Source organism: Excalfactoria chinensis, chromosome 4 (genome assembly GCF_039878825.1).
Source record: "Excalfactoria chinensis isolate bCotChi1 chromosome 4, bCotChi1.hap2, whole genome shotgun sequence".
Taxonomy (NCBI): Eukaryota; Metazoa; Chordata; class Aves; order Galliformes; family Phasianidae; genus Excalfactoria; species Excalfactoria chinensis.
The window spans coordinates 39,241,473-39,268,522 of NC_092828.1; the positions used below are offsets into that span (position 1 = coordinate 39,241,473).

Genomic DNA, 27,050 nt, shown 5'->3' on the forward strand with positions numbered 1-27,050 from the left:
AAATTTCCACACGAACATCACTGTGAGAGTGGAGCCTGAACAACTAGTGATGATGGACAGGGAGCAATGCTGACCCAGGTACTGGTGCTAGGAGAGGGACAAATCATTCCTGACTGTGCAAGGTGTGAAATCTCCATCCAGCTGCTTTTGCTTTGCTCACTTCATTTGGTTTCTCTCTTCTTTTGTATCCTGATTTGCAAAGACACGGCACACAGTGTTTGCTATCTTCAGTTGGACTTGAGGTCCGCTTCTGAAAGTCAGAGTACTCTTCTATATAACGGAGAACGAAGTTGTTCACAATCCCTTTCTCCAGGTCCCCTGTTTTCTTCCAAGTACAACAGCTCCTTCCATTTCAAGAGCTATTTCATTTGGCATCAGGAACTACAACAGCACTTTTGTGTGCCAAGTCATCTCACATTTGTGTGAGTGACAGCGTGGATATGTACAGAGCTTTAAACACCCAAACCAGCCCTTTCATAAAAGTAGACAGAAGCCTTATTTTATGAGTCAGCTGTTGTAAAATAACTCGATGCAATGACTTAATGAAGCCTACCTGGATGTAATTTTAGAGATACATGGTGTCTGCCAGAAAGATAGCGTTTACCATCTCCTATCGGAGCAAGATCTCAACTCCTATATTTAGGATACAAAGCAACTGCAGAAACTCAATCAGGACTTCACAGTCAGTCTGAGCACTGTTGATTTTGCTGGGTACTGGAGGTACCTTCCTGAAAGCCCAACTAAGCTTTCTGGGAGACAGTGACAAGAGTGACACGGGACACGTAACCCATCAGAAAGAGAAAGCTGACCTCATTCTTTGCTTCTTTTTAGAAACCTTTGCTCTTCAGACTGATCTGAAGAGGAACCCCAGTGGAAACTGATGTTGTAAACAGAAGTTTCTGTCAGAGGCAGACAGCAGCACTTGCTAGCAAAACACTGGGTGAACTCACCCCTAAAAGCTTTCTCCAAATCCAGTACACTCTTCCTATTATTAATCTGCGGGGTTTCTTTTTAATACTTTAGTGGACTAACACAGGAAATTCACCAGTCACAAATGCCAAGAGAAGAAGCAAAAAAAAAACAAACAAGACATCAATGAATAGGATCTTTAGAAAAACACCAAAGAATTCTGTACAGTTTTATGTTTTAAAGATTAACCTTTTTTTAAACTTGTTCAATTTGATTTTATTGGAAAGAACAAATGAGGCAGACCTACATGGTGACCTAAGAGGGAAAGCAACCCAGCTCCTCTTGAATAATAGTCATTGTTTTCCTAATACACTCACTGCTTACTTTGGCTGGCCAGCAGCACCCAGACGGTTACTCGGTGCCACCTTGCCAATACTTTAACAGGGCAGAAGCAGGAAAAAAAAGTCCTCCTTTGGTCCTGCAGTAGATGTGTACTGATGTATATTTTGATGCAGAGCAGCAGGAGAGGACTGGAGAACCCCCATTTAAACAAAAGCATGTTCTCACAACTGTAACAAAGGAAGCAGGAAACTAATTTTTATATTAAACAGTACCTTGTGGGAATGTTTATACTTTGTTACTAAAAAAGTACACCCAGTGCTGATGATAGCATAACCATGTTCAGCTAGTCAGAAGCTCACAGCAAGAAGGCTGGGTGCCTCTGCCCTAGAAAGTATTACCTGGGGGCTTTGGTCTTTTGTGGCCTTTTTCAGCTTTGTCGGGACTGGACTGGATATGCTTACATCTGTGTAAGAGCAAGAAGGCCAAATCATGACAGCTAAAGCATCCCAAAAACAGAGGCCACGTCAATAAGAATAAAGCCACCATCACACGAGGAAATCAGACACCAGCAGAAAGCAAGTCTGTGCCAACTGCCCTGTCTGACAGGCTGGCAGACAGCTGTGCTGTACCTTGCCTCCATAAGCACCTTCACCTGATGGTGTGCTTCAAGGACAGGGTAAAGATTAGCCATCCCATGAGGAAGATGTGGGCGCAGCATTACCTTTATCTGTCCAGCTCCAGATGGCAAGTAGCAATGTTCTGAGGTTTATTTCAAACCAGCCCTGTGAGACAGAAGCCAGCCACCATTCCTCACACTGCACAACAAACCTTTCCTGTGCCCTTCTGGTCTTCCAAGTCAGTGTTAAATCACACTGGTTGCCTAATGCCTATGAAGTGACCATATGGAACAGCCTCCTCTTTTTCAAGTAGGAGCTCAATGTACAGGAGAGCTACATTTCCAGCAGCTCTCAGTATAAACATTGAAGTGGCTATCAAAACTATAACCCAGAACTACCTGCATTTAGAGTGAGTCTTTGCTGTCATGGGTTAGAACACTTGAAATGTGTGCTGTTTGCAAAAAGGGAGAGATTTCTTTTACAGGAGTTTAATGTGTTTCAACAGAACCGACCATGCAGGGAAGGGAAAAACCCTACAGGCATGAAAACGTGCACAGCGCTGGTCTGGAAAGTTTATTTGAAAAACTACATCTTAGGCTGCTACATGTCAGCAGATATAAAGCTTTAAATAACATTCAATTGGGGTTATGCCTTTGACATACCTAAGACCTCTTCAGCTTATTTCTCATATTTTACTGTACCATAACACCAGTACAGCTGCCAAACGTAGACCATCCTTTGCCATATCCATTAAAGGTGGGTTCCTGCAGTTACCTTAGCACTAGAAGTTCTTCTCTGGAGTGGCTGACAGCCACACTGCTGTGCTGTGCCTGCCCAGGGAAAGCCATGACAGAGACTTTGTTCTGCTGACTGCTGGGAAAACTGACCTGCAATTGCCTTACAATAAGCACAGTAACAGGAGCTTATCACATCTAGGGAAACTTTGCCTATTTTGATTAGATCAGAGAAGTTCTGGCCTGGAGACAGTAACGCAGTGCTGTCCAAAGAAAAATCAGGTCATTGCTCAGGTTGAGAAGAGGACTTGTCAAGCACACGGGCTCTCCCAGTAGCAAACCTGAGCTGCCTACGACAAATGCACGCCAATTTATTTATCCTACAGTTAACTTTCGATCTCTTCCCACGTAATGTGGTGACATAAGCGGATACTCAAGGGTAAAAGAAGGGCAGGAAAATCCACCTGTCCAGCTTTTTCTACTTCTTCCAGTTATGGCTCATGCTGCACCGTCAATTAGGCTGTTCTATGAGTGAGATCTTTACCTGGTGCTGTGGTCGATCTGTTGTGGCCACCTTCTTTTCCTTGCATGCTAAACCACACTGTGTACTTAACACTGCCACAGGCCCTCCTCCATCTCTAGCACAGAAAAATCATGGGATAGCTCTTTGCACACATGCAGATCACAGAGCACACCCACCTTGAGCTTGTGTTCCTTCCTGTTGACAATGACGGCTGTGATTTGCTGGTCCATGAAGATGAGGATAGTCACCAGCAATGCAGGGATGGCTGCTGCCAGGTACACCCACCATGGGTTCCCTCCAAAAGGTGGGATAAACCAGCCCCTCTCGGGACTGGTTGGCTTTAAAGGGCAAGGAAAGGAAAGCATGTATTAGAGCAACAATATAGCACAGACGTCATCATGCCATAAATGCACAGGGCTTTTCCTTTCAACAAACAGCTAGAGACACTTAAGGTTTGTGCTAATTTAATTGTCCCTGTCAAAAGCAACAAAAAGTTGTTGAAAATTAAGCACTGCTTACTGGGGGCCAGCTTTTGCAAGCTGATTAGCAGCAAGGTTACAAGAGGAGCTATGAGGAATGTGCCAGTAATGTGCCAGCTGCTCTGAGCAGCTTCTCTGAAATGCCTCCAGGAACCCGAGTAAGGGGAATGTCTCTGAGGTGGCTGTGCACATAACACAAGCTTGTGAGTCCTGGATATGAGAAACTACACCCAAAGGAGGTAAGAGAAGCTAGGCTTGTGTTCCAAGTATGGAGGTAGGATTTAGGAGATCAGCCAACGAAAACAATGCTCATTAAAAGGATAACAGTGAAGTTAAATGGTGCTGATTGCTTTCCTGTTTTGAGGGCAAGTAATTTTACACAGGGCAGTTGGGTGTAAAAGAGAACCTATTCCAAAAGCCACAAAATGAGTTGACAATTACATACCTTGAATTCACTTGGCACAATTAGTTTTGGTGTGTCCACACCTACCAGGGCATCTATTCCACAGAAAATCAAAATGGATAAGATAATGGCAAAGTCACTGATGAGCTTCCTGGCCTGAAACAGAAGTTGACACAGTATGGTTAGTTACCACTATGAAACACCAATTTATCCATGTCTTAGATACCACACGATACTCTTAGGTAGGAACATAAAATAATCATTCCCTCTTCTGTAGAAACCAGGGTGTAGATTGTAATGTCTGACGCCATTTCCACCAAATGTGCCTTGCTGCTTTGCTTTTTTTTTGTCTGAGAGCAGAAGAATTAAGCCCAAATGGAAATATGAAAACAAGCCTGAGGAAGAAGATTGCCTGTTCATTGCTTTGACAAGTCAAACTGCCAAAGTAACGCTGAGAACTATTTAACATCTTGAGAAGAATTCTGAGACAATTCAGCTTTGTTTCTTTTTCAAATAATCTTATAAGTTTTCATTATGATCACCCTGATTACTGAGACTTTAAGGTCAGCTTCCAACATTAACAGATATTGAATATCTATAAATGAAACAAACAAACAAAAAAAATTAGTGACATTTTTACACATTACTTAATATTGCCTCCTATTTGCCTTCTGATTCTCATAATCATGTTTTTCTCTTCAGGGACAGAGGCTGTTTCTTTTATACAAGTTGAACTTCCCACATCATCTCAGGATTCCTAAGGTATGAAGGTTAGTATAAAATACTGTGCTATGCCCAGATACTATTCTTTTAATAGGACTGATTTTTTCAATACACATTTAGGGAAAAACAAAAAAGAGAAAGGGAAGAAAAAGATTAAATGGAAATGACAATGGAAATAGTCACGGATTTCCCTTTAGTAGATGAGAAAACAAATTTCCGTGACAGATGTGATGTTCTGTGTGAACTGCAGTTTGAAATGGCATTATCTTTTGTTCAAGTAGTAAATTTACCTAAAATTTACCCAAACAGACAAGAGAAATGGAGCATCTTGGTTAAGCCTCTGTATATTTTAAAGAATGCAAGTCTAATGAAAACAATGGAATACAGCAACATGAAGCTGCCGTGGCTGGGCCCTGAAACTAAACTAGACTGGCCCCACTGTCCTTGTCTGTAACTCTGTGTGATTTTTTTGTACATGTTCCTTCTAGGCCTCCCGGGTTCACATGGCTACAGATAAATTGAGCTGAATTCCAGGTTGGATGGAATTCATTTCTTTTTTATTAAAAATAATAGAGGTTCAATTGTAACACAGCAGAACAGTAAAATCCTTGCAAGATAAATCTCATTGTGTCAGAATGCCAAAAAGAGGGGACCAGTCTTACACAAACATATCATTTGGCCACAAGAGGAAACCCGCTGTCTTCTTTTAGAAGAAAACAGGTGAAACTGGAAAAGGCAGAATATCTTGGAGAGGGCAGAGCTGCTTGTCCACTATGTTTCAAGTGAACTCCTCACAGCTGAAAGGCCTGCTGTTTGTTTTTTATCCCCTCCGTGTTTAACAGCTGTCATGGTAAGTTCAGTTGCAGAGACAGAATAAGCAGATGTACCTGAGAGATGCACATAAGTTGGCTGGAATCACAGAATCACAAGGTTGGAAGGGACCTGCAAGATCGTCTAGTCCAAGGAAGTCTGAGCAAAACCACGTTTAAATCATTTCAAAGGTTATCCCTATTTTGCATCTGATCCTAAGAGAAGAAATGGAATTCCTGTTTCAAGTCCCTACCATATCAGGTACACTAGATGTGGGCTGTCACAGAGTTAAACATTTTTGCACTGATTTCTGACTATTTCAAAAGCTACTGGTAATGCAAAAGATGTGTCTGTTCTCCTGTTCAATGCAGACAACTAGCTTACCCATTTTTATTCAGTAACAAAGCAAACACTCCCTCCTCTAGCTGTAAGCAGGGAAACCTTTTGACGTTGATTAATTGTCCCATTTGGTTCTACGATTTCTGTAAAGCATCCATACATTCTATAACAAAATCATTATATACATTAAACTTTGTGTCTGGCACTGAAAATGGCCACTTGAAACCATGTAGGTCTAAATTACTATTGTGCGAGACTGATGAATCACATTATTGCACATCTTTTATTGGGCATCTTTGCTTGGAAGCGTTGTCTTCTATACTGTTAAAATCATTGTTACATTCCAGTGACAGACTGTAGTTCTAGATCTTCTCTTAACTTGCCTGTGTCCTCCAGAAACACTGAGAAAAAAAAAAGGCTAAGCAATTCCATGATATGCCTTGGTTAACCAATATAATGTTTTTATTGCAGCAAAAACAACCTGGTTTTCCTGGAAAGCATCTGCCCCCATGTGACAGCTATACCAAAAGGATGGCTCATCTTTGCACTCTGAAAGAGTAAAGAAGCCAACTGCTAGTGTGAAAGGAGAGACTTACAGTGGTTGGAAAATAGCGACTAGTCTTGAATTTCTTCAGGGCCATGGAGCAGGTATAAGTGCCAAAAAAGAGGATGAAAGACATAAGGGTGATATCAGGGACATATCCACAGTTGTTGCCCACGAGGTGTCCTCCATATTTCAAGCACTCCTTCTTTGTCAGAGATGACCAGTCAATGGTGGTGTTGTACTGCAGAAAAAAGAACATTTCCATGAAACCATGATCACTGAAACACTGCCTGTGTTAGAGCAGGCACAGAGATGGACCATCAGGAAGAAGGGAGGAAGAAAAAGGAAGCATGGAGCAGAACCTAAAAATCCCTGTGCTTATGGGCAAACAGGATGGATTTTAACCCAGAAAGAGGATGGTGCAACCTTTGAACTTCTTTCTACTACTTTCTACTGCTCTGTTTCTGCATGAAAACTCAGAGGAAGGAAATAACTGTCCCAGGAACCATAAGATAGAGAATTAATATTTAAATTAAAACAACAACAACAAAATACTTCCCTGTTTATTCACTGTGAGAAGACGGTCTTTCATTCCAAATTTTCAGCTAGGGAGTTGAGCAAAGTTACATTCTACCTCTTCAAATTAGCTAAGGTTCTTGCTGAAGACTAAAGCTTCATGGCCTCATGTCTAACCTATTCGCATCTTGTTCATATGGGTGTACTGAAAAAATACATCGTGTATACCTCCAAACATGGATGGTAATCAACCGTTCTGAAGCTACATGTAATCAACTACAAGTTCCTCAGCAGATTCTGTGAACTCAAGGGGCTTTAGCTAAACTGAGGCATAATTGTGCTGATGGTGATAGCAGCAGGAGGTGGAAGGGAGAAGAAAATAACAACAGAAAAAACAGCTATGCATTCTTATATTTAACAAAGTGATGATACATTTGCTCTCTCAGCATTGTGTCTCTCTGTGGCACAAAGCAGCAGCAACTTGTCCTACATCAGTGGGGTTTCCATAGGTCTGCCCTGACTGTTAGTTTCTGGACTGCAGCAAAGGGTAGAGATGAGAAAACCCAAAGTTTGGGGGGCAAATTTTGTACACCATGCATCTGCATACATACCTCCCACCGAGTTTGTATGGTAACTGTTGAGTCATGGCCTGAACCACTGATTGAGCACGTGGGAAAAGGACCCGATCAGCCCTAAGAGCACAGGTGGAAGCAATTTAGCTGCTCAACAAGAAGGGGAGGAGCCTGGCTGCACCTCTTTGAGACCCCGTTTAAGAGCTGACTGCCATTGCGGTAGGATCTCTTTCTGGAGATCCCTCCTTGGTGAAGCAAAGTTTTCCTTACAAACCTAGAATCTTATAATACAGGTGAGCAACGTTCTTCCCTTCCTTTATAGCACCTTTCTATTGTACCAGTCCTTCTGTCATCACACCTCTGCTATAATGTCTTTCCCATTACATTGATCTGTCCTATTGCTACAGAGTTAAAGCACTGTGACTTCTGCTTTTCATGATACAGAAATAAACCCCAAGGAGCATTCAATAGTCAAAATTACTGTTTGGAATACCAAAATGCAAAAAGAATAGGGTATCCCTTTTCCATCAAAGCTACTACATATATGCATCAGTGGTCCCTCGTGGAAGGGTTCATAGCCATTCAACCATTTGACTGGCAGCAGATTTGAGACTGCTGGCTGTACCAAAGGTAGAATGGAACAAAGGGCCAACTGGCAGATGTAAAATAGCTGGAAACTCCAGTACTACTTGGGGCTCACTTCCCCGACAGGGACTGGGGCTAAAGCAGGAGAGTTCAGCTGCTGTGGGTATAGCATGCCCCCAAAGCACTCTGCAACATCAGCCAAAGAGATACAATTGAGTCTGATGGGAGCTGCCCCTGGCCCTGCTGGGTGGCAGGAATGGTGTCACAAAACAGGGCTCTGGGGGAGAAGGGCTAAGATGCCAAGATCACTGTTTCAGAAGAGGACACTCTGAAAATGCAACTTGTTGAGTTCTTTTTTTGTCTCCAGGCCTGAGTTCAGTGCTTTGCCATCCTCTAATGCATGCCCCTCACCTCCTGAGACTGACAATCAAATGCTAAATGCATAAATAACGTGAACAGTTTTTCTTGCTAATGAAACACAAGTGGCAACCGGCACTCTCCTCTTGACAGGGCGATTTAGGCATCCTGACGGCTGGCATTGTGTCAGAGCTTGGGGCTGTTCATCACTTCCCCAAGTGTTATTTTGTGTGACGGGCAGCTGAACAATTAGGCCCTCACTTGCATCCCTTCTAGGAGCAGTGAACTCAGATGCTCAGGAAGCACAGCAAATTGACAGAGGTAGGGCAGTGAGGAAGGCAAGGAGCAGGAAAGGGCACATGAGGTGTAGCATGGCCATCAGAATGCTTCTGTTTCCTCACTCTGCTGCCAGCCTGTTAGAGACCTTGGGGGATGCCCTTCCCTTCATGTTTGTGCCTCACTTCTATTGTCTGGAGAGCCCTGTACAGCATGTCCAGATCAGAAAGCTGCCACCTCCTGCTGGGCCACCTGGTGCCACACAGAAAGAGCAATGTCCTACAAGAAATGCAGAAAGGAGAACCTGTGTTCTTCAGCACAAAGTTATTACTCTGCCTCTCAGCCTCCTATGCATAAAACACAGAGATATCTGAACCCATCAAGATCTGTTTCTTTCTCATCATCATCCAGAGTTTGCTACTTGAGGGAGATCTGGAAAAGCCAGAAAAATTACATTTTTAAAAAAAAAGGGGGGGGGGGGGGGGGGGGTTGGAAAACAGGGTCATCCTGGCTACAATTCTCCTGACACAGTCTGCACACAAGGATACTATGGAATCCCTAGGAGAGCCATTCACTTCCTGACAGCACACACAGCTCCATCAGCAAGGAAGAGGCTGCCATTTGCAAGGAACTGCTGATATCCAGTTATGCACATGGCATTCTGTATGCAATACTACAAGAAATCCCTGGAGGATGAAGTGCAGTGAACTTTATTTTACAGTGTTTGAGGCAAAGTGGGAGTTTTGGTGTGAGGATGCAATCAATCATTGCTCCATTTGTATGGCACAGCAGAAACACATGGCCCTTACAGCCTTTAAAAACTGCACTGTCCCTGTTCTTGCAAAGCTGTATTTTGAGGCAGAGAAGTACAATACAAAGTGGGGAAATGGAGTACATCAGGGAAACAGGCAACAAACTTTCAGCCAAACTACAGAGAAGCCCACAAACTGCACTTGCAAGCAATATCACTGGAAGGAATAACTGAAATAAAACCAAGGTGTAAACCGTTGGCTCTGTTGTACCACAGGGAGGAGAGCAGAGCTAGGAGCTGTCTGCAGTTTCAACTATGCAAGCTTTTATTTTTACGTCAGCACACTGGAAGGTCATGGTCACAAAGCAGCCAGGTTACAGGAGGACATGTTCCCATCTGAAGGTTGGAACAGCGCTGCTAGAATAAATACCTATTTTAATTTCCACCATTTTGGGATTAGTGGTTGATTCTGTTTAATTAAAAAAACAATAAATAGCAAAAGTTGCTTCTTTTGCTCTTGTGGCTGGCCTGCTGCTTAAATACTGTCGCTTTGTGGAGTGAAAGTATGAGCCGTGGAGGGATGCCAGCCCCCATTTCTTTCACATCCACCAAACCTCACACTGATGTTTTCAAAGCCTGCCTTCCTGGAAGCCTCACTTACCATCTCAGCAGAGGAATAGAATGGCCCCTCAACTGACGGCACAGTCGTTCTGTTAAAAAATGAGCTATTATCTGCAAAAGAGAACAGAAAGAATACTGAGAGCATGGTGCCAAAACAGCAATGAATAAAAACAAACTGGTTTGTCAGTTATGTCCCTCCTGTATTACTTAGGTTTCATAAGTATTTTTATGTCTGGTAACACTATAGAAGTTTCACTAAAATACCATACAGGGCACATTGATTTAACTGGAGAAAGAGTAAGTGCATGTGCCTTTTATACTTGAAATTGTAACCAGGCCTAGATAACTAGTAGAACACCACTAACTACAGGCAGCCTTTCTGGACCTCTGTAACATCTCATGATTCTTACCAGACCATCAGCATTGTCATGCCTGGAAGCATTACCAGAGATTTGCTGCTGGCATCTTCCTTGCAATGGCACCAACAAATTTCTGTACAGAAATGCCTGCACAGCCCAAGTGTTTTAACAGTGAGGTCAACACCTGAGAGTAGAAGCTGAACCGAACTGTAAGCCATGCTGCAAGAATGGAACTGAGCACAGAGATTGATGCACCCCTGTTCTGGAGACAGGAAGTCTGAGTAGAGGTAGTTGAGTCTTTTTTACAGTGTTTTGTTCTCTTTTTCTGACATCTCCAACTAAATCAAAACCCTCTCCATACAGTTCATAGATCAGGTAGAAAGCCTTTAGTATTGAGAAGCTCGTCTACTCTGAGCATATTCAAGAAGAGGAATTCAGTAAGAATCATTGTACTGAAGGAGCTATTGAGCCCCTTTTATGTTCAAGCACCCGGCCTTTACACTTTGCCAGATGCTCCAGCCTCAGAGGGCCTCCCTGCCTCATTTTCTGCTGTATTCCTGCCTGGTACCACAAGAACACTCCTCTTTTGTCCTCTCCACTACCTTTTCATCACCTTCTCCTTTTCCTCTCCCTCCACAGAATACATAAGAGTGCAGAGGATTTCTTTTGCTGTTTCTGACTTATCTGCTGGCACACAGAGAAAATTTCTATGCAGCTGTGAATCTTTCAACTCCAGTCTAAATAGCTGCTATGTGGATTATAATGAGAAAGTGAATGAAGTGTAGTTCTGCATTTGGGTTTTTCCACTTGCATTGTAAAACAGTGCATGTTACTCAAAGACACAGACTGGAGGTACAAGGATCACAGAGAAGTCTCTGTATGACACACTGTGTAATTATTTACATAAAAATCCCATCCGTGATTTCAAAGGCATTATAGTAAGGTCTTAATTGATTTCACACCCTAATTAAAGGCTATTCAGTCCTAAATGAATAAAGTTTTCTTCCCACCTTTATGGTGGAGCAACGCTGACTGCTGGTATGGCATCTTTGGTGCTGGTACATCCTGTGCTTACCCAAGCCTGGTCCCTGCTTGCAGCTTATTGCAGGCGTAAGGCTGGCAGCCTTCTCACCCCCTTAGCAGAACACATCTGTGTGAACACCTATGAGAGCTTCCATGTGAGCGGGCTGCCCAACCCAGAGCATGTGATGGGGCTGGGGTGATACTGCTCTGTGGGCTGAGGCCCCTGTGTGTGGGTGTGTGTAAAGTACAGTGCAGAAACTGAGCAACACAGACTGGGTACCAACGCAGACTATACAGCCAAATCTCAATAACAGAAATGAAAAACAACTTTAAAAGCCTAAATCAGTGCATGGGGGACTTTGCTGCTACCTGCTGCATGGCAGAAGAAAGAAATTCCTCTGCAGTTGTGACAAGCAGCTGATGTGGAAACCTGTTTTTTTAAAAGGAGTAAGAATCAAACCTATGCAAGATGCTCTCTGGGTTTGTGCAAAGACACAGCTACACAGACACGTGCATAATTGCAGGGGTGCCAAACTGTCACCAGCCAACAGATGAGAATACCAAAAGGGTCTGCCTACTGCCACAAACCCTGTATATAAATACCTTAAAAAAACACCTTAACCCTGGCAGTTGCACATGCATAGAACTCTTGTTTTCCAGCATGTTTCAGACTGAGTTTAAATACAGAATCATCTTGCTGTTCTCTTCCCAGGTAGTCTGCTGTTTCCAATCATCCTCAACTTCTGAGGATGATTCTGAAATGCAGACGTTACTCATACTGTGAAAGTCTCTGTGCCTGTTGTACCACACACCCACACAGGTCTATGCGTCTGAAATGAAGTTCCAGATGGTTGTCTGGACAGACTATTGACATTATATCCAGTATTCTGTGCTCACTCTGCCTATTCAAAGTTTATTCAGTGTTAGTTGAAAAACTAAGGAAGAAGTATATGAAGATGGTGACAACTTCCACCCTCCTGATAAAACCCCAAATGATGCAGCCAGTGGGATCCATCTACTGTCTCAAGACCATCAAAGCATTTACCGATCCCTCTCTACCTTCCATTTCAGGACACCTCTGCCTCAGTTCAACTACTGGCCCAGCCCTGCCTAAAGTAAGTAGGGCACACAGACATAAAGGTATGTGTTTACACGGGCACAGGTGCTCACAGAGTTGGACTTCCACAGTATGAAAACTCTGCTGGGACTGGAGTAGAAACATCAAGCAAGGCTTTGGGAATCATTTGATTTCAAATCATCTTTACCCTCTGAAGCTACCATTTGGCTAGGAGACAAAGAAGATGAAAAGAGAATCATGGCAGCAATGGTTTGTGAACCTTATCAAACAATGCATGCTAATCCTTCCCCCACTTGCTTATGAAGGTAGAGATTGGCATTGTATTTCTGGGCACAAATCTCTTACAAAATGAAACTACACACTCCAGCTCTACCACCACATTTGCCCTGTGCAGTGGGTCTGTGCCCTAAGCATTTATCTGGAAATTTGAGACTTATCCAGCATTGCATGGTTAGACAGAGACATAATTAGACTAACTGCTCAGCCACCAGGAGAGAAATCACTCTGCCATTCAAACAGAAGCAGAGTCAGACCAACACTGAAGTGCTTGCAGTGATCCTGCATTTAGTAGCTAATGCAAGTGTCCAGTTTCCAACATCTTTTGCAAAGAGGCAGCTAGCAGCAGCCAGATTATTTTCCTGTTTGACTGGTATGTTGAGATGATATTATGTTTACTTTGAGTACAAATCAAGTTGCTTACTCAGTTCTCATTGGTGGAAGAACAGTCAACATTACTTCTGTTTGGCATCTGTTTTGTAACCTTTTGTTCCTGGTTGTATTACCAGACCTATACATATTTTGGCTACACTTGCCTTGCAGCCCACACTCTAGTAATAGGCTGAACTGATAGATACACTTCCCTTCCACTCTGTTGAGGACTTCTTCATGCTTTTCCACTCATATGCACAGCCAGGAAGTGCAAAACCACCCATGTTTGGGCAGCACCCTGAATACATCCAGCTCCTGTCCTTTGTCAAGACCACACAGCAGATACCAGGATTGACTTCAGCACCACAGCAGTGCCCTTAACACCACTTCTGACTTTTCCCAGCCTTCTCAGAGAAAAGCCATTCAGAACTAATGGCCATATGTTTGTGAGGAGACAGGTATGCAGACAGCTTCTCCACTCGTAACAGCACTCACATGAGCGGAGCCAGAAAGGTTGGCTAGAAGGAAATTCCAGTTGGCACACAGGTAAAATATGTCCTTCTGCTTGAAAATTTTCAAGGCTAAGATAAGATATCAGAAGAAAACTGATAAAGAAGGATTAATCTACTGCTCTATTATCTGGGACACAGTGCAACTGATAAATAAATGAATGAATAAATAAAAGCAAATGAGATCTTGTGTTTGCAAATCAAAGGTTCAATAAAGTATTCTCTTACCTGGACCCAGTGGTTCACAGGCACAAGAGTAACGTGTGATATAGTCCACCTTGAACTCGGAGTTGATAGGGTAATAATCTGCCAGCTTGATCATCTTCTTGAAAGCATCATAAATGAAGATGAAGCTAATAAGTGAGGAGAAACCTTCTTCAGTGAAACGTGTGAAGTACTTGACCAGGAAGCTGGCATCAGTAGCAACAAGAATGAGACACTGGAAGGCTGACCAAAGGCCGATCCAGAGACGAAACTCCAGGTAGTCAAAATCATTGTCTCTGCAACAAGACAGAGGAGGCAGGGAGGGAAAATACCAGGGATTAGAAAAATCCATACAGAATTAGCACTTTCTAGTGAGAAGTGGTGAATGTAAACCCTCTGGGACCAGGGCTTATTTTAGATTAAGTGAAAGTGTGCCCAAGTGCTAAACTGTTTTCAGCCAGCCAACTCCATAAAAGTACACGATGCAGTTTAACAGCTGAGGTAGCAGAAAAGCTTGCAAAAGTGATCATTCTTGCTTCTGCTTCCATTAATAAATGCTACCAATGAATTTGAACTCTTTCTAGTCTTCAGAGTATAAATCCTCCCTTGGCAAACACAGAGTTGTAAAGGGCCAAGCATCCAGCCACCCAGACCAATAGCAGTTGGACAGCTTTCCACCAGCTGCAGATTTAACTACAGTTTACAAATCTCCTTTAGAAAAGCAATTTCCTGCCAAGCTTCTCACTCAGAAGCCCGCATTTCCATGTCTCATACCCTTCCGTTATCTGCAGAAAAGTAACAGCAGCAGATAAAGAAATGCAAAGCTGAAGATGACAAACTTAGGTGCCAGGATGTGGCAGCTGTGGAGGAATGATGCGGTGAATCATATCACTCCTCCCTGGGAAGTTTGTTTGCTGCGGGAGTCTGCTATGCCCTAACTGCACTGAGTTCAAAGGGAGGCTTTTAGGACCAAAGAAAAATCAAAGAAAGTCAAAAAGCAGAGAATGTAAGACTGCCAAGGAAAACTGTTGTCCATTCTGGGAAAGGGAGTAGGGGGCAGCAGGGTCCCAGCCCCAGCTATTTCTCCATGGAAGCAGGTAGCCCTGCCCTGCTGGGCTGTGATGATCAAGGAGGAGGAGCATTTTCTCTATAAAGACTCAGAGCAAGGTCTCTGACAGCATTCAAAAGCTATAAGGAGACCACAGAGTTCAGGAATCCCTTCATTGTTTCCCCCAACTAAATGAATGCTGCTCCCTGTGAATCTCCTTTAGAAAATTTTTTAGAAGCAAAAGTCCTCTTCAAGACACCTTAGGAATGCAGGCTGCACCAGATAACCACCCACAGCTCTGAAACATAACAGCACAAAAGGAACAAGACACTCTCAAAGGCATGAGGGAGCAGAAAATTGCTTAACTGCCCCGAAGACAGATCTGTTTGCATTGGGAAGTGCTGGTCAGCTCCAGGGAGCAGAACGTGCCTCAGGGATGGCTTAGCTCCTAGTATGAGGGGATGGTTTTAGATCAAACACCTGGCAGAGTAACCTGGCGAAACAGGATGTCCTCGGAGCTGGCAACAAGCTGGTCCCACCCTGTATTCAGGTCCCCACTGCGGGCAGACTCCCTCCAACTTGGTGTGACAGAGAATCCTGTTCACACGCCTCTGCTCTTGCTCGGCATTTGCCCAGAGGCAGCAAACCGCTGCAGCTCAGTGCCATGCTCCATGACTCCCCAAAGTACCTACCCTGCCACCAGGGGAATGCTGGCAGACAGAGGGGCTTGAAGACAGTCTTCTAGTGCACAGCACAAAACTGCAGAGATCCTGAACAGGAAGAATTACACTTAACCAGGGGAACTACAACCTCGCAGTTGTAAAATGGGAGAAAATGCTGAAAACTTGGCAAGGTCCCAGTTAAAGGCTTGCTACTGGGCAGTGCCATGCATTCCTGTGAGCCTCCTGGGCCAGTGTCTTGTAGACTCAGGCACTGTCACCCATCTGCATTCAAAACAAGCCTCTGCAATGCTTTTTCCACCTTAGCCCTCTGTAAAATGGGAGCAGCAGTCCCAGGCAACCCACCAGCTCAATACGGTGATTGCTGAAGGTTCATGAGTCCTCATAATTCTTTAATTTAATTAGTACCAAGTTTAGGATAAATTTACATTCAAGTGTTTTATTATATGCTGTCAACAAAATTCTTCAGAGCAGAGTTGTAATGTCTGATTTGCTACATCAGATGGAGGAAGGATGAAGAGAAAAAGGACCAGCACTGCAAAAGAGGCTGATACAGAACTGCACTGTGCTGCTAATGAAGACCCCAACCATGACGTATTTTGAATTTCTTTCGGGAAAGAAGCTGTCATTCAGTAGAAACTTTCTTAGGCATCTGCACAGATACAGACACACTCACTTTAAATGAATCAGTAGATGGCAAGGCTTTCTAATTTTGCTCCCAGCAGGGAACAGGGTGTTCTGAATATGAACAGCCACAAATGCATTATTGAAAATCACAGCACTTGATTCCAATTTCCTTGTGAGAAAGACTCCCACAAAAAATCCTGCCCTTCTGCCCAAGCAGGTTGTTAGGACAATTGCTTTTATAACCAAAATTTCCTCCTCTGGTTAAAAATAACCCCCTTCTTCCCAAAACCATAGAAAATGTTTTCCCATATTGTTATTTTTAACTTCAACATACAGCATCCAGGCTTAGACCTGTAAGCTAGATTCAAACAGCTCCTGATTTTATTCATTCTCTTCCTGATTTTATTCACTTATAGCCATCAAAGAAAGAAAAGAAAGGTGCTCTCCCTTCCTGACCCACTACAGATCTCACCAGCAGGCAGATTACAGTTTTCCTCTCCAGGCTTGTCTGATTATCCTTCCATTTTCTCATCCCTGCTCATCTCTGTACCAGCAAAGAGAAAAGAGAGGCTGCAAAGTCCATCTCCTCTGCTGCTGACTGGGAGAATCGTGCAAGCAGTGCCATGGAGAGCAGCAGCCCTAGGGAAGGCAGGAAGAAACTGTACACCACTTTAAGGTGCAGCAAGTCTCTCCATGGCATCTGCAACTTCAAGATGAACCTCTGCCTGTGTTGGCAGGCTCTGTTGAACAGGGATTGGAGAGCAGCGCAATGCCAACCTGGCTTTAAATCCTATAATACAGAAATAGTGCTACCTTTAACAATATGGGATGAGAATCAGACCTGATCTCATCCTGAGTTGCAGGACCTTAGCAGACAAGGACCACATTGATACAGGTATTATCAATTAAATTTGCTGAGCAAATGTTACCAAAGCAGTCCTGTGTGCATGTGGTGACATACAAATATACTTGTCTGCCTAGCAGAGGCTCTGTGCCTCAGAAGACTCCTCCTACACCTAGAGTACTCACAGGAAAGGCACGGTCATACTGCATCCGCTCAATTATTTCTGAGTAAGTACCTACACAGATTAAATGTAATGAAGGAGATACAATTAAAGAGACAAACATATACCATGTCTCCTGCCTTATTACAACCTGCAGCCATGTTTACCTTAATAATTCAATAGGGCTCTTCTAAAAATAACTGCAAATGGTAGAAAAGCTGTTCCATATCACAGGCAAGTGCTCTTGAAATAAAGCACAGCAATGCCTTAAAACCAAAAGCTCTCAATTTTTTTGTCCTGCCATAGAAATCTTGGCAATGCCGTCAACTCTCCTTATCTTCTTGATGTGGGGAATGAAGGCCACAAGAGATCTGGCAAGTTTTCTGTACAACTTAAAGTTATCAATTTCTTAAATGTCATTCAAAATATCAACAGTGCTGCATGTAAAACTGTCAATGAATGATATGCAGATTTCTTTGTGCACTCATTATATTTTGCCAGCTTTACTGACACTTCAAATGAATACTGACTTAGGAACAAAGGTTTGGTAATCTTGAGACCTGCAGCATTTTGTTATGTGATTTTGTTGCTTTCTTTGCTCCTTTGGGAAACACAGCAATCAGGAAAATATGCACAGCAGTCAGCAGGGAACAGTATGCTGAAAGCACTGCAGACTTCCCATTGAGCACAGCCTTGGCAAAGTATTTCCAAAAGGCTCAACCAAGACAGGCCCCCATACACCGGGCAGTGCTCTGGGAATGCGTGCCTATGAAAATCCCAGACATGATTGCACTGCAGTCTCAACAAGGAACAAATGGATGCTTCATTTCATACACTAAATCCCCTCCTTCCCCTCCACAAGCCATCTCATTCCCTAGCTAGCATTTTACTCGTGCAAGACATTCCTCCCCTCCTCCCTCTATCCACCCTTTCACTTACTTGCTGAAATTAAAGAGAAGCCGTTCAAAGACAAGGACAGGTCCCGTGCTGCTTAAAATAGTGAGTGGCTGGCCAGCAAAAAGGCAAAATATCGCTCCGGTGACTGCTGTGCCCAGAAAACTCTCCAACACACCCTGCGGTAGAGACAGAAGAGATGTTAGTTCTGCTAATAACCCTTTCTGGTAGCACTGTTGTGAGAAAATCAGTCACTTCAGTGGTGACTTGCAGGTTGCTGTATGCTGACACATCCAAGGTGGAGGGAAGAATATCCTCTGCCCTCTCCTGCAGCCACAAAGGAAGATTTATTCACCTGTCACGATTTACAGTTATTTGGGATAACCAGCAAACCCTACAGTTTGCTAAACTCTTAGGCAGAGTTTAGTCACACTATATTGTATTTTGTCATTGACAAAGTGAGGAAACTGTTTTCAGATACCACCTAAAGGATATAGTCTCTTAGATCATCTGTATCACACATCTGCAGAGCTCCCCAAACAGACAGGGCAGAGCATGGCTACACAATAGTCCTGACATCCTCTAGAACATCACAGATTTTATGGTTTGTTTTTCTTCACTCCTTCCTCCAACAGAGCAGATTCTCCTAGATAAACAAGATGCCAAGCTTTTACATTACTCTTAGTAAGTGAGACACAAACCAAACAAGGCTACTTCATCCAGCAGTCTTTTGCTGAAACCAAAGTTCAGCAGATGTCACCAGCAAGTCATAAATTTTGTATGTAATGGACTCTACAATTACCTTTGGCATGTGTGGCAAAACAGCTTCACTAGGGAATGATAAATGTATGTGCTTGATGTGTTCTTGGATTTTCATCAACACTATAGCTGGGCAAATCCTATTTTTAAAACTCAAGCTGTTTATGCAATATAAATAGCATTTTTTCTTGCTATTAATATGATTATTGACAGAGCATCCATCATTAGACAAAAATGGCAGAAATAGGTGGACCTTACCTCATTTGCTCTTATCCAGACTAATCTGTTTGTACACAGACCTGGACTCTTTATTTAAGATGTGTTTGTCACCCTTACCTGAACTGACAACCCTTGCTCAGCAATGAGGTGAAGATTTAAGCACAGACTTATGTGCCTTGTTGTGGCTGTGTCTGAATCAGCAGCCTGAGCACTGCTGAGCAGTCACAATTAAAGGCACACACAGATTCTTCTTCCATCCATGACAAGCTGCAGGGTCGGGCTGCCATTTTTCTGACTTATCTGTGGTAACAGAGAATTTGAGTTTTGTGCCTCCATTTCTTGGAGAGACCCAAGTTTCTGTTGACACTGTATGATGCTGTTACAAGTCAAACCAGTATGTCACAAAGTACAGAAGAAAAAAAATCATCTACTGAATTACTCACAAGCTTTCAAAGAAGCAAGGAGGAACTATTTTTCTAGTCACAAACATGATCTCAACATACCAGCATCAAGCTGGTGAAGTAAAGCTGCAGCAGGACAGCTGTGCAGAGAAGCAAAAGGCAAGGAAGATTTAAAAGTTGTCTAGTTCCTGCCACATGTTAATCACTTGTCAATCTAAGAAAACTATTGATGTGAAAGGATTGAACACAACCAACCTTGCCTCTGCACAAGATGCCATCTTTCCATCTTTAAATCCTACCTGGAATGCCTATCACTAACAGTCACAGCCCTTGCATAGATCGATGTAAGGGAAAACTCTCTGAGAAGCCCTACTCAGTGCGAAGCCCTGTAGTCTTCATACAAAGATTACGTAGTTTGTCTTACAGGGGATGCAGACAGGAGCCTATGAGCCTTCACTCGCTGCCTTTGGGGGGCTTGTGAGGATGAGACAGTTGCTCTTAACAAAAGGAATGGCATCTGCACAGCTGATCCCTCTTCATTCCTCCTGCACTATTCACAGAGAAGGCCCTTGTGGCCGGTGTGCGGGCTGCAGCGCATCTGGAATCTCTTTTCCCCAACATTCTTCCACGTGTCTGCAGCTAAGAATAGTGTCTTTTCTCAGAAACAGAAAACTGTGAAGTGAGCTGTAGTCTCTAGAACCCTGCTTTATATGAGGATAATACATCTGGGAGGAAAACCTTTGGTGGCTGCTCCTCAGTCATAGGAGCTGATGTAAACTAGGAGTTAATGTCAGTACAAAAACATCCTGGGAAGATGGCTTGTGATAAAGAGCTCTCTCACTCTCATTTCACAACACTGGAGCCTGTGGTGAGGGTCAGGTCTGGCCCTGTGCTAGTTTCCCTCCTCTATGTTTTTGAGAATGAAGATCTCATGCAGCTCACACTGTTGGTCGTCTTGCAAACCACACTTCTGAACTCTTTTCCACTACAGAAATACAGAGTGGTTTGGACAACACTTGACCTGAACCTGGAGTCTCATTCCTCTGAGCAGCTCCCTGCAGGAATAACTTGAATTGGTTGTCTTGGGAAGTTTCACTTAGATTGATGGGACAGGTACACTTGAGCACAAGGATCACACCATTTTCTCTTCTGTTGAAAAGCAGCAGTCAAAACCACTTCCAGGCTCCCACAGCAGTCTTTTATACCTAATGCCTTTTCAAAGAATGACAGTGAATGAAGGTTTGTTGAATGAAGATGATGAAAGAAAAGCTAGTTTGTGCCCGGGCTTGCTGAGCTTCTGATCCACCAGTGAACTGTTCAGAGAAACGAAGAGTGCTTCCATTTTAAATTATTACATAATTAAAAAACACCACATTTAATTGGTTGTTACGTGCACTTGTAAGCTGTACCACCTCCACCTGTTTTACTTTCCAAAGCCAGCAGCAACCTCAGCAGATATTTTCTTTCTCTGGTGAATCTCCCTGCTGTTCATACAGACACTACACCCCAAGAGGAACAATGCAGCCTGATTCTTAGGATTGCTACGAGTCTGTGGGAGTTCTCAACATTTCTGCACCTATAAGAACTGGGTTCAGGAGAGAAATCTTAACTGGGCCCCAAAAACACGTGAACAGGCCAATTTTAGCTCTGCAAATTGCTGTGTCAGAAGAGAAATATCTGAGAATCTATTTCCCTCCTCAGTCAAATATCTGAGAATCAATGAGCAAAGCGTTCAGCAGGAGTTGAGTGCTTGCTTCTTGCTTCCCCTTGAATTTGTGTCATAAATGGCTGTACTGCATTAAAATTTGCTCCAGGACTTCCCTGCTACCAAAGTAATATTTTTAACTACAGAGTATCAATGGCTTCCCTTTTCAACATGTAGAATAAAACACTGGGCTCAAAACAGGCTGTTCCTGCCTTTTTCTGAAGAGTGGGAAAATGTGTGCTGGGTTCTATCAGCTTCAAAGCAAGCTATGGGCCTAGCTGCAGAAATTCTCCCAAGGAAAGTGAAGCAGCTGCACTACCAAGGAAATCTGGCAGCACCACCAAGAGGATCCCTATGGAGAACATCTTTGCTTTTTACTTTGCTGCTGGAAAAACATGTGCCAAAGGTAGTGATTTCCTGCAGCTGCGGAACAAAAAGGAGTACATTTCTCTCTTCCATTGGTTCAGCAGCCAAAACAAAGGAGCAAAATGCACACGTACTATTTGAGCAGTATAACCAAGTGCAAGCTATAGGATTGTCTCTGCTTAATTCAGCAGTCATTTTACCATTTCTCAGATGAATGACATCTCCAGGTTCTTGAAATACAAGCTGTCTTGTTTTAATAATTAAATTGCTTGAGCTTTTTCTACGTGAGCATTAAGAAACTATACGTTTGTTTCAGTGCAAAAACAATTTTTGCCAACTTGATAAATATTCCTACTGAATACAAAGGTATCAAGAAGGATTTTTCTCACAAATGATGGAATTATATGCACTGAATTTGGAATCAGGTAACATTTTCTTTTCCTCCCCCTACTTTGAATATCGTTCCTTTTACAGGTTCAGAGCAGGCAGGCTTTTCTCTGCTGCTCAGTGATAGAAGAGTGATAATCCCTAGTGGATCCAGCATTCATTTGCTGTTATTACTTTTTAAGATTGGGTGTCGTGCATCTGTTTCTTGCAAAACTGCTGTAGATTTGAGTTTTGGAAGTAGAAAACCATATTTACCCAAGGGGAGGGATGTCTGGCATTCCATCAGCCTTTGAATCTTACTCTAGCCTGTAATTAACGATAGGGAAGTCAATAGCTCCGGATAGGTGTCCCCCTTTTCTGTTTGCTTAAATTAAATTTACATAATTGAATAATTCAGTCACTGTCAATATGAGCTTAACTATTATTAGGACATTCAACTTGCCTGTACTGAACCTATTTAAATAAAAATTCCTACATTTACTTCCTTGTTAAATGAACAAAAGAAATCCTAAGACACGTAACTCTGCCTCAATCAAACACAATCTAGAACAGTGCTGTAACAGAGTCCCTTTCTTCTACTCTTCATATGTAGCTAAGCCATGCCTTGAAGCCCCTACTTTTGTCTACTGCTGATCCAGTCGGTCTCTGGGAATACAGTACCCTCCCCGGAATCTGAAATTCCATTATCGTGGAATTCATCTTTCTAAAGAATTTTCAGTTTTTTCCTCTGCCACGTCACCTGATTCACTGCTTTCCTCTTAATCTCAGTGTTTTCTTCTTAGCAGAGAGGCAGAAGTCCAGAGATTGCTAAGAGCTGTACGAGTCATGCAGAGAATACAGCGCTATGCTCTGATGACATGGAAAGTTTGAATCAGACTTCGTAAACTTAATTTGACTGAAACAGTACAACCAAGACAAAACACAGAGAGTAATCCAAGGAACTTCTCTATATAGGAGCAAGGATCCTCACTAAGTTTTTCTCTGTTGCCTGGCCATCTTTCAAACTCCATTTAAGGTAATGGTACAATTTTTCAACGGACAGCCATCCAACAGCAGAGAAAGAAAGCCAGCTTCCAGTGAAAGCATACCATACCTCCATTAATTGTACTTAGAGTTCAGTTCTGACTGTAGATAGCAAAAGGCAAGTCAGCTCTGATTTATTCATTCTCCCTGAAAGCTATTGCTAACCTGCATGTTTTCCGTAGCATCACCAAGCAGTCCTCCAAAAGTGATAGCATTGGTCACTGTGGCCAGGTAGATGAAAAGAATGGCTGAAAGGGCTTGAATATTTAAAGCATCATAGAAGTCACTGGCGAAGAAGGGTGCTTTCCTCTTAATATCTTTGATTAAGCCACCACAGAATCTGAAAAGACAAGCAAGAGGAGACTTGTGTAAAATGTTTTACAGCAAAAGTCACTAAGATAAGTAATTGGAAACACTGCCAGAAATGAAGGATGATCTGAAAGGAATGAGGTCATCACATTACATAATAGTCTTATCACAGCTGCAATGGTCCAGGGATATCACTGACAGTGTCGTAAGAAAGATAATATCTTTCATGATGCGATGCTGCTGAAAAGAGATCGATTTCAGAAACACAAGCTCTACTTCTGCTGAAACAGACCACAAAAGCTTGCAGTTCAGGAAGCTCACGTGGCTTTTTCTTCCCCCTAGTTGTATTGGTTGAGCTAATAAAATCTATTAATTCCACTCTAAATCCTTGCCTAAATTTCTCCATGTGGCAAACACAATGAGTGGGTGAGCCAAACAATATACTAAATGGAAAAAATGCTTCAAACTATTAACCACAAAAAGAACTGGAAATAAAAATGCAAGCAAGTGAAATCATCTTGGAGAGCTCTGCTTGCAGACATATTCTTTTTGCACAGTCCAAACAAAACAATGTTTAACTCACAGGAGTTCCACATAGCTCTGATTCTATCAACACGAAAAAAATTTTGTTTTGCTCCTCATTCTCTTGCACGCAGTTTTCCACCAACAACTAACATCTATTTAATACATCACACTTCAGCTGCCTTCTGAGCTAAACAGCAACTGGGAAGCCCCTCATCAGTGTCTCTGCAAGACTGTTCAGACCTTACACAGAGATATGGGGCAGGCAGGCACACATTACATTTGGATTCAGAACCACAATTTATTAATTGTCCTGTACACACTAATGTGTAACTTCAGACTTGACTTTTCCCTCATAATTTAAATATTCTTAAAAAAAATATACAGGAGGGGGGTTACAACAGCAACACAAAAATCTACGTATTGTATTGATCCTGCAGTGCTGAACATGTTGTTTGACAGCCTCCTGAACTGCATTACCGCTCTAGTGGACTTTTATGCAGCATATAGAGCAATAAAAGAGAGAGAAAGCCCTCAGGCTCTGTTACCTTCTGTGTTTATACCCTATAAAAGCCTTTATCTGTTCAACTGTACTGTAACAGGAACGTCTTGAAAACAGAGCTTCTCCGCTTATGGCTAAAGCACTTCCAGCAATCTGAATGGAAAATGCACCTGTCACGTTTATACTCCTTACCAATTTGTCTATGTTCACAAGCATGCAGTGTGCCAGCAAGTACTTTTCACTTTTGAGTGCCTTGTTTAAGACACTTCATAATTTGTCAAGACTAGGTTCAGAACCTTTCAGATAGTCTCAAGATGGGTGCTCAAAACCACAGTGTACAATTCAGGGTTACAACTCAACCTGCATAAATTGAAACAGAATTCCAAGGTGGAAAGTTGAAAGGATGAGAATTTTTCTGAAAGGAAAACACTGTCATGCTGGATGGAACACACCAGCTAACAACACACTGAGCAGTGTATTACTGACCTGCCAGTTCTCTGCAGCTCTTCACAGTCCCCATGGCCCCCACCTCCATGTCCTCCATCATGAGGTGTGTCTCCATTCATCTGCACATTTTCTCCACCAGAGTACATGTTTTTCCTAGGCAAGAACACAAGCCAAACAGGCTCACTGCATTACCTAATGGCTCCACAAAACTGAATCCACATAGTGTTCCACTACAGAGGTATTAGCCTTTCCCGAAGCCACGCTGTATAAAGGAGGCTAGAAAGCTGACTACTGGAGCCAGTGTGAAACGCATCAAGTTAGAAAGTGGAAGAACATCAGAAGTGTCTGGATATCCACTATATATCATCATATCCATGCACCACCGCCCCAAAGGGCACAAAATTGCATGAACATCCATTTCCACAATCTATTAAGGTAGATGTGAAAATATCTCCCGTGTTTTCTAGAGAAAGAGATGCAGACACAGGTCCCCCTGCAGTTACTTGATAAACTTGGTGCACCCAAGCAACAGCAATTCCTCTCACTTTTTCAGAACCGACACACAGGGGTAACCCTGCCCTGTCACCTGATGTTACCTTTTATCTGAAGATGGAAGAGACTTGGGGGGCTCTATCCTAATAGCTGGATCCCATTCCCCAGGGGGGAGCACAATAACTTCATCCAGAAACTCATCAATGCCAGCAATCAGGTCCTGCCAGTCCTTGGCTTTATAGGCAATGTCGTGGAATACCTGCAAGGAAAGGAGAGACTCCATACAGCAAAACTTTGTATCTTCTATAACTCAAGTGCCAGAGGCAACTTCAAAGTTTTATTCTACCAAAATCAACTCATTCATTCTCAAAAACCTTTCAAATTTTTTTCAGGACACTCGGCTCAAGGGTGTGGGAACCTCAGGAAAGCCCTTTCCTTTGGTTATTTAATGACAAAGATACTTTCTTAAAGGCATTTGTGATTTTTTGCAAGCTGTGTTTTTATTTTTCAAAAATATTACCAATGCAATTGTCCATTTCTTTCATTTAAAAGAAGAATTATATATATCCAAGGAATATAGAGTTTCAATTATACTTTGAAAAGATACTTTAATAAAACAACAAAAGAGCATATCTTCTCATCAGCTTGACTCTATTAGAAAGGGGTTGTTTTCAATTCTGTGAAATAGAAATGAGGATAATATTTACTTAATAGTAAAGAGTAATACAAACCATTTTTACTGAAAGGCCTTGTGTTAGTACTAGGAGAGAGATGAGAGAAGAGAGAAAAAAAAAAACAGCAGCGATGTGGAATGTTACATAAATACTTTGGACTCCTTGGAGGGTAGGTAAGCCAGCACATCCGATAAGACTTGTGCAGCAATTACCTGGAGTGCATCTGTGGGTTACTACGATTGTGGAATGTGACACAAGATGTACATCACTGCACAAATTCATGAGTTAAGTCCAAATCTATTTGAATAAAATAACTGCTAAGGAAGTGAATCCCAGAAGAACCTATTTCACGGAGGATATTAATAGAATACAATAGATAAGTGTTCTGTTGGAAGGGACCAACAAAAATCTAGTCATAAGGGCACGTACCTCATCAGACATGAGGGTAGCAATGGCTCGGCCAATCTCATGATATGACTTTGCTTTGCCTTTAGGTCCGAGTAGTATGAAGAGAAACCTGTCCAAACACACCAATTGTTCCAATTTAGAATAGAAAAATTAACTGCTTATTCCTTACACCAGATCTACATAGAAAGTCAACGGACAAACAAAACAGACAAACAAAGCTTTTGCCCCTTGTTAGAGAGGTCTGGAAGCTGCCAGTGGCAGCTCAGCCAGTGGTCAGTCTCACTGACATGAAAGGTACAATTTCTATGACTCTAGACAATTTCTATCTGAGCCCATAAGACCATGTTTAGCTACACCACATGACACTTCAATATTTAATTTCCCAGCAAATCCCAGGGAAGAAGTACATGAAGCACCAGCAGTTGCAGGAGTGTCATTCATCACAGTAGTTTTCAGAGTTGTCACCTCCCTTAGGTAAGTAGGAGTTATGCAACTCCAATAATCAGGCCCTGCATGCATAGGAGGCACTGTGGACAGGACTTGTAAGGATTTCCCACTTTCACTCTAACAATGTAAGTACTTTAGGTAACTTGGATTACAGGTTGAACTCTACATCCTAATCATACCTGCTCTGGCAAGCAAGATACTACTCAGATTTTTC

General features: G+C 42.6%; 1 protein-coding gene across 3 annotated transcripts in view; it reads right to left on the minus strand.

The window, feature by feature from the left end:
- Nucleotides 1-27,050, minus strand: part of SLC4A4 (solute carrier family 4 member 4) — a 179,200-nt gene that overhangs the window by 24,111 nt on the left and 128,039 nt on the right. For all 3 annotated transcript variants that reach the window (XM_072336289.1, XM_072336288.1, XM_072336290.1), the window contains 10 exons: nt 26,411-26,498; nt 25,412-25,566; nt 24,855-24,968; nt 23,201-23,375; nt 18,221-18,354; nt 13,947-14,218; nt 10,142-10,212; nt 6,476-6,664; nt 4,050-4,163; nt 3,302-3,463 (listed from right to left, as the gene is read on the minus strand). In XM_072336289.1, the coding sequence (XP_072192390.1) occupies nt 3,302-3,463; nt 4,050-4,163; nt 6,476-6,664; nt 10,142-10,212; nt 13,947-14,218; nt 18,221-18,354; nt 23,201-23,375; nt 24,855-24,968; nt 25,412-25,566; nt 26,411-26,498 (1,474 nt within the window). The remainder of the gene's footprint in view (nt 1-3,301; nt 3,464-4,049; nt 4,164-6,475; nt 6,665-10,141; nt 10,213-13,946; nt 14,219-18,220; nt 18,355-23,200; nt 23,376-24,854; nt 24,969-25,411; nt 25,567-26,410; nt 26,499-27,050) is intronic.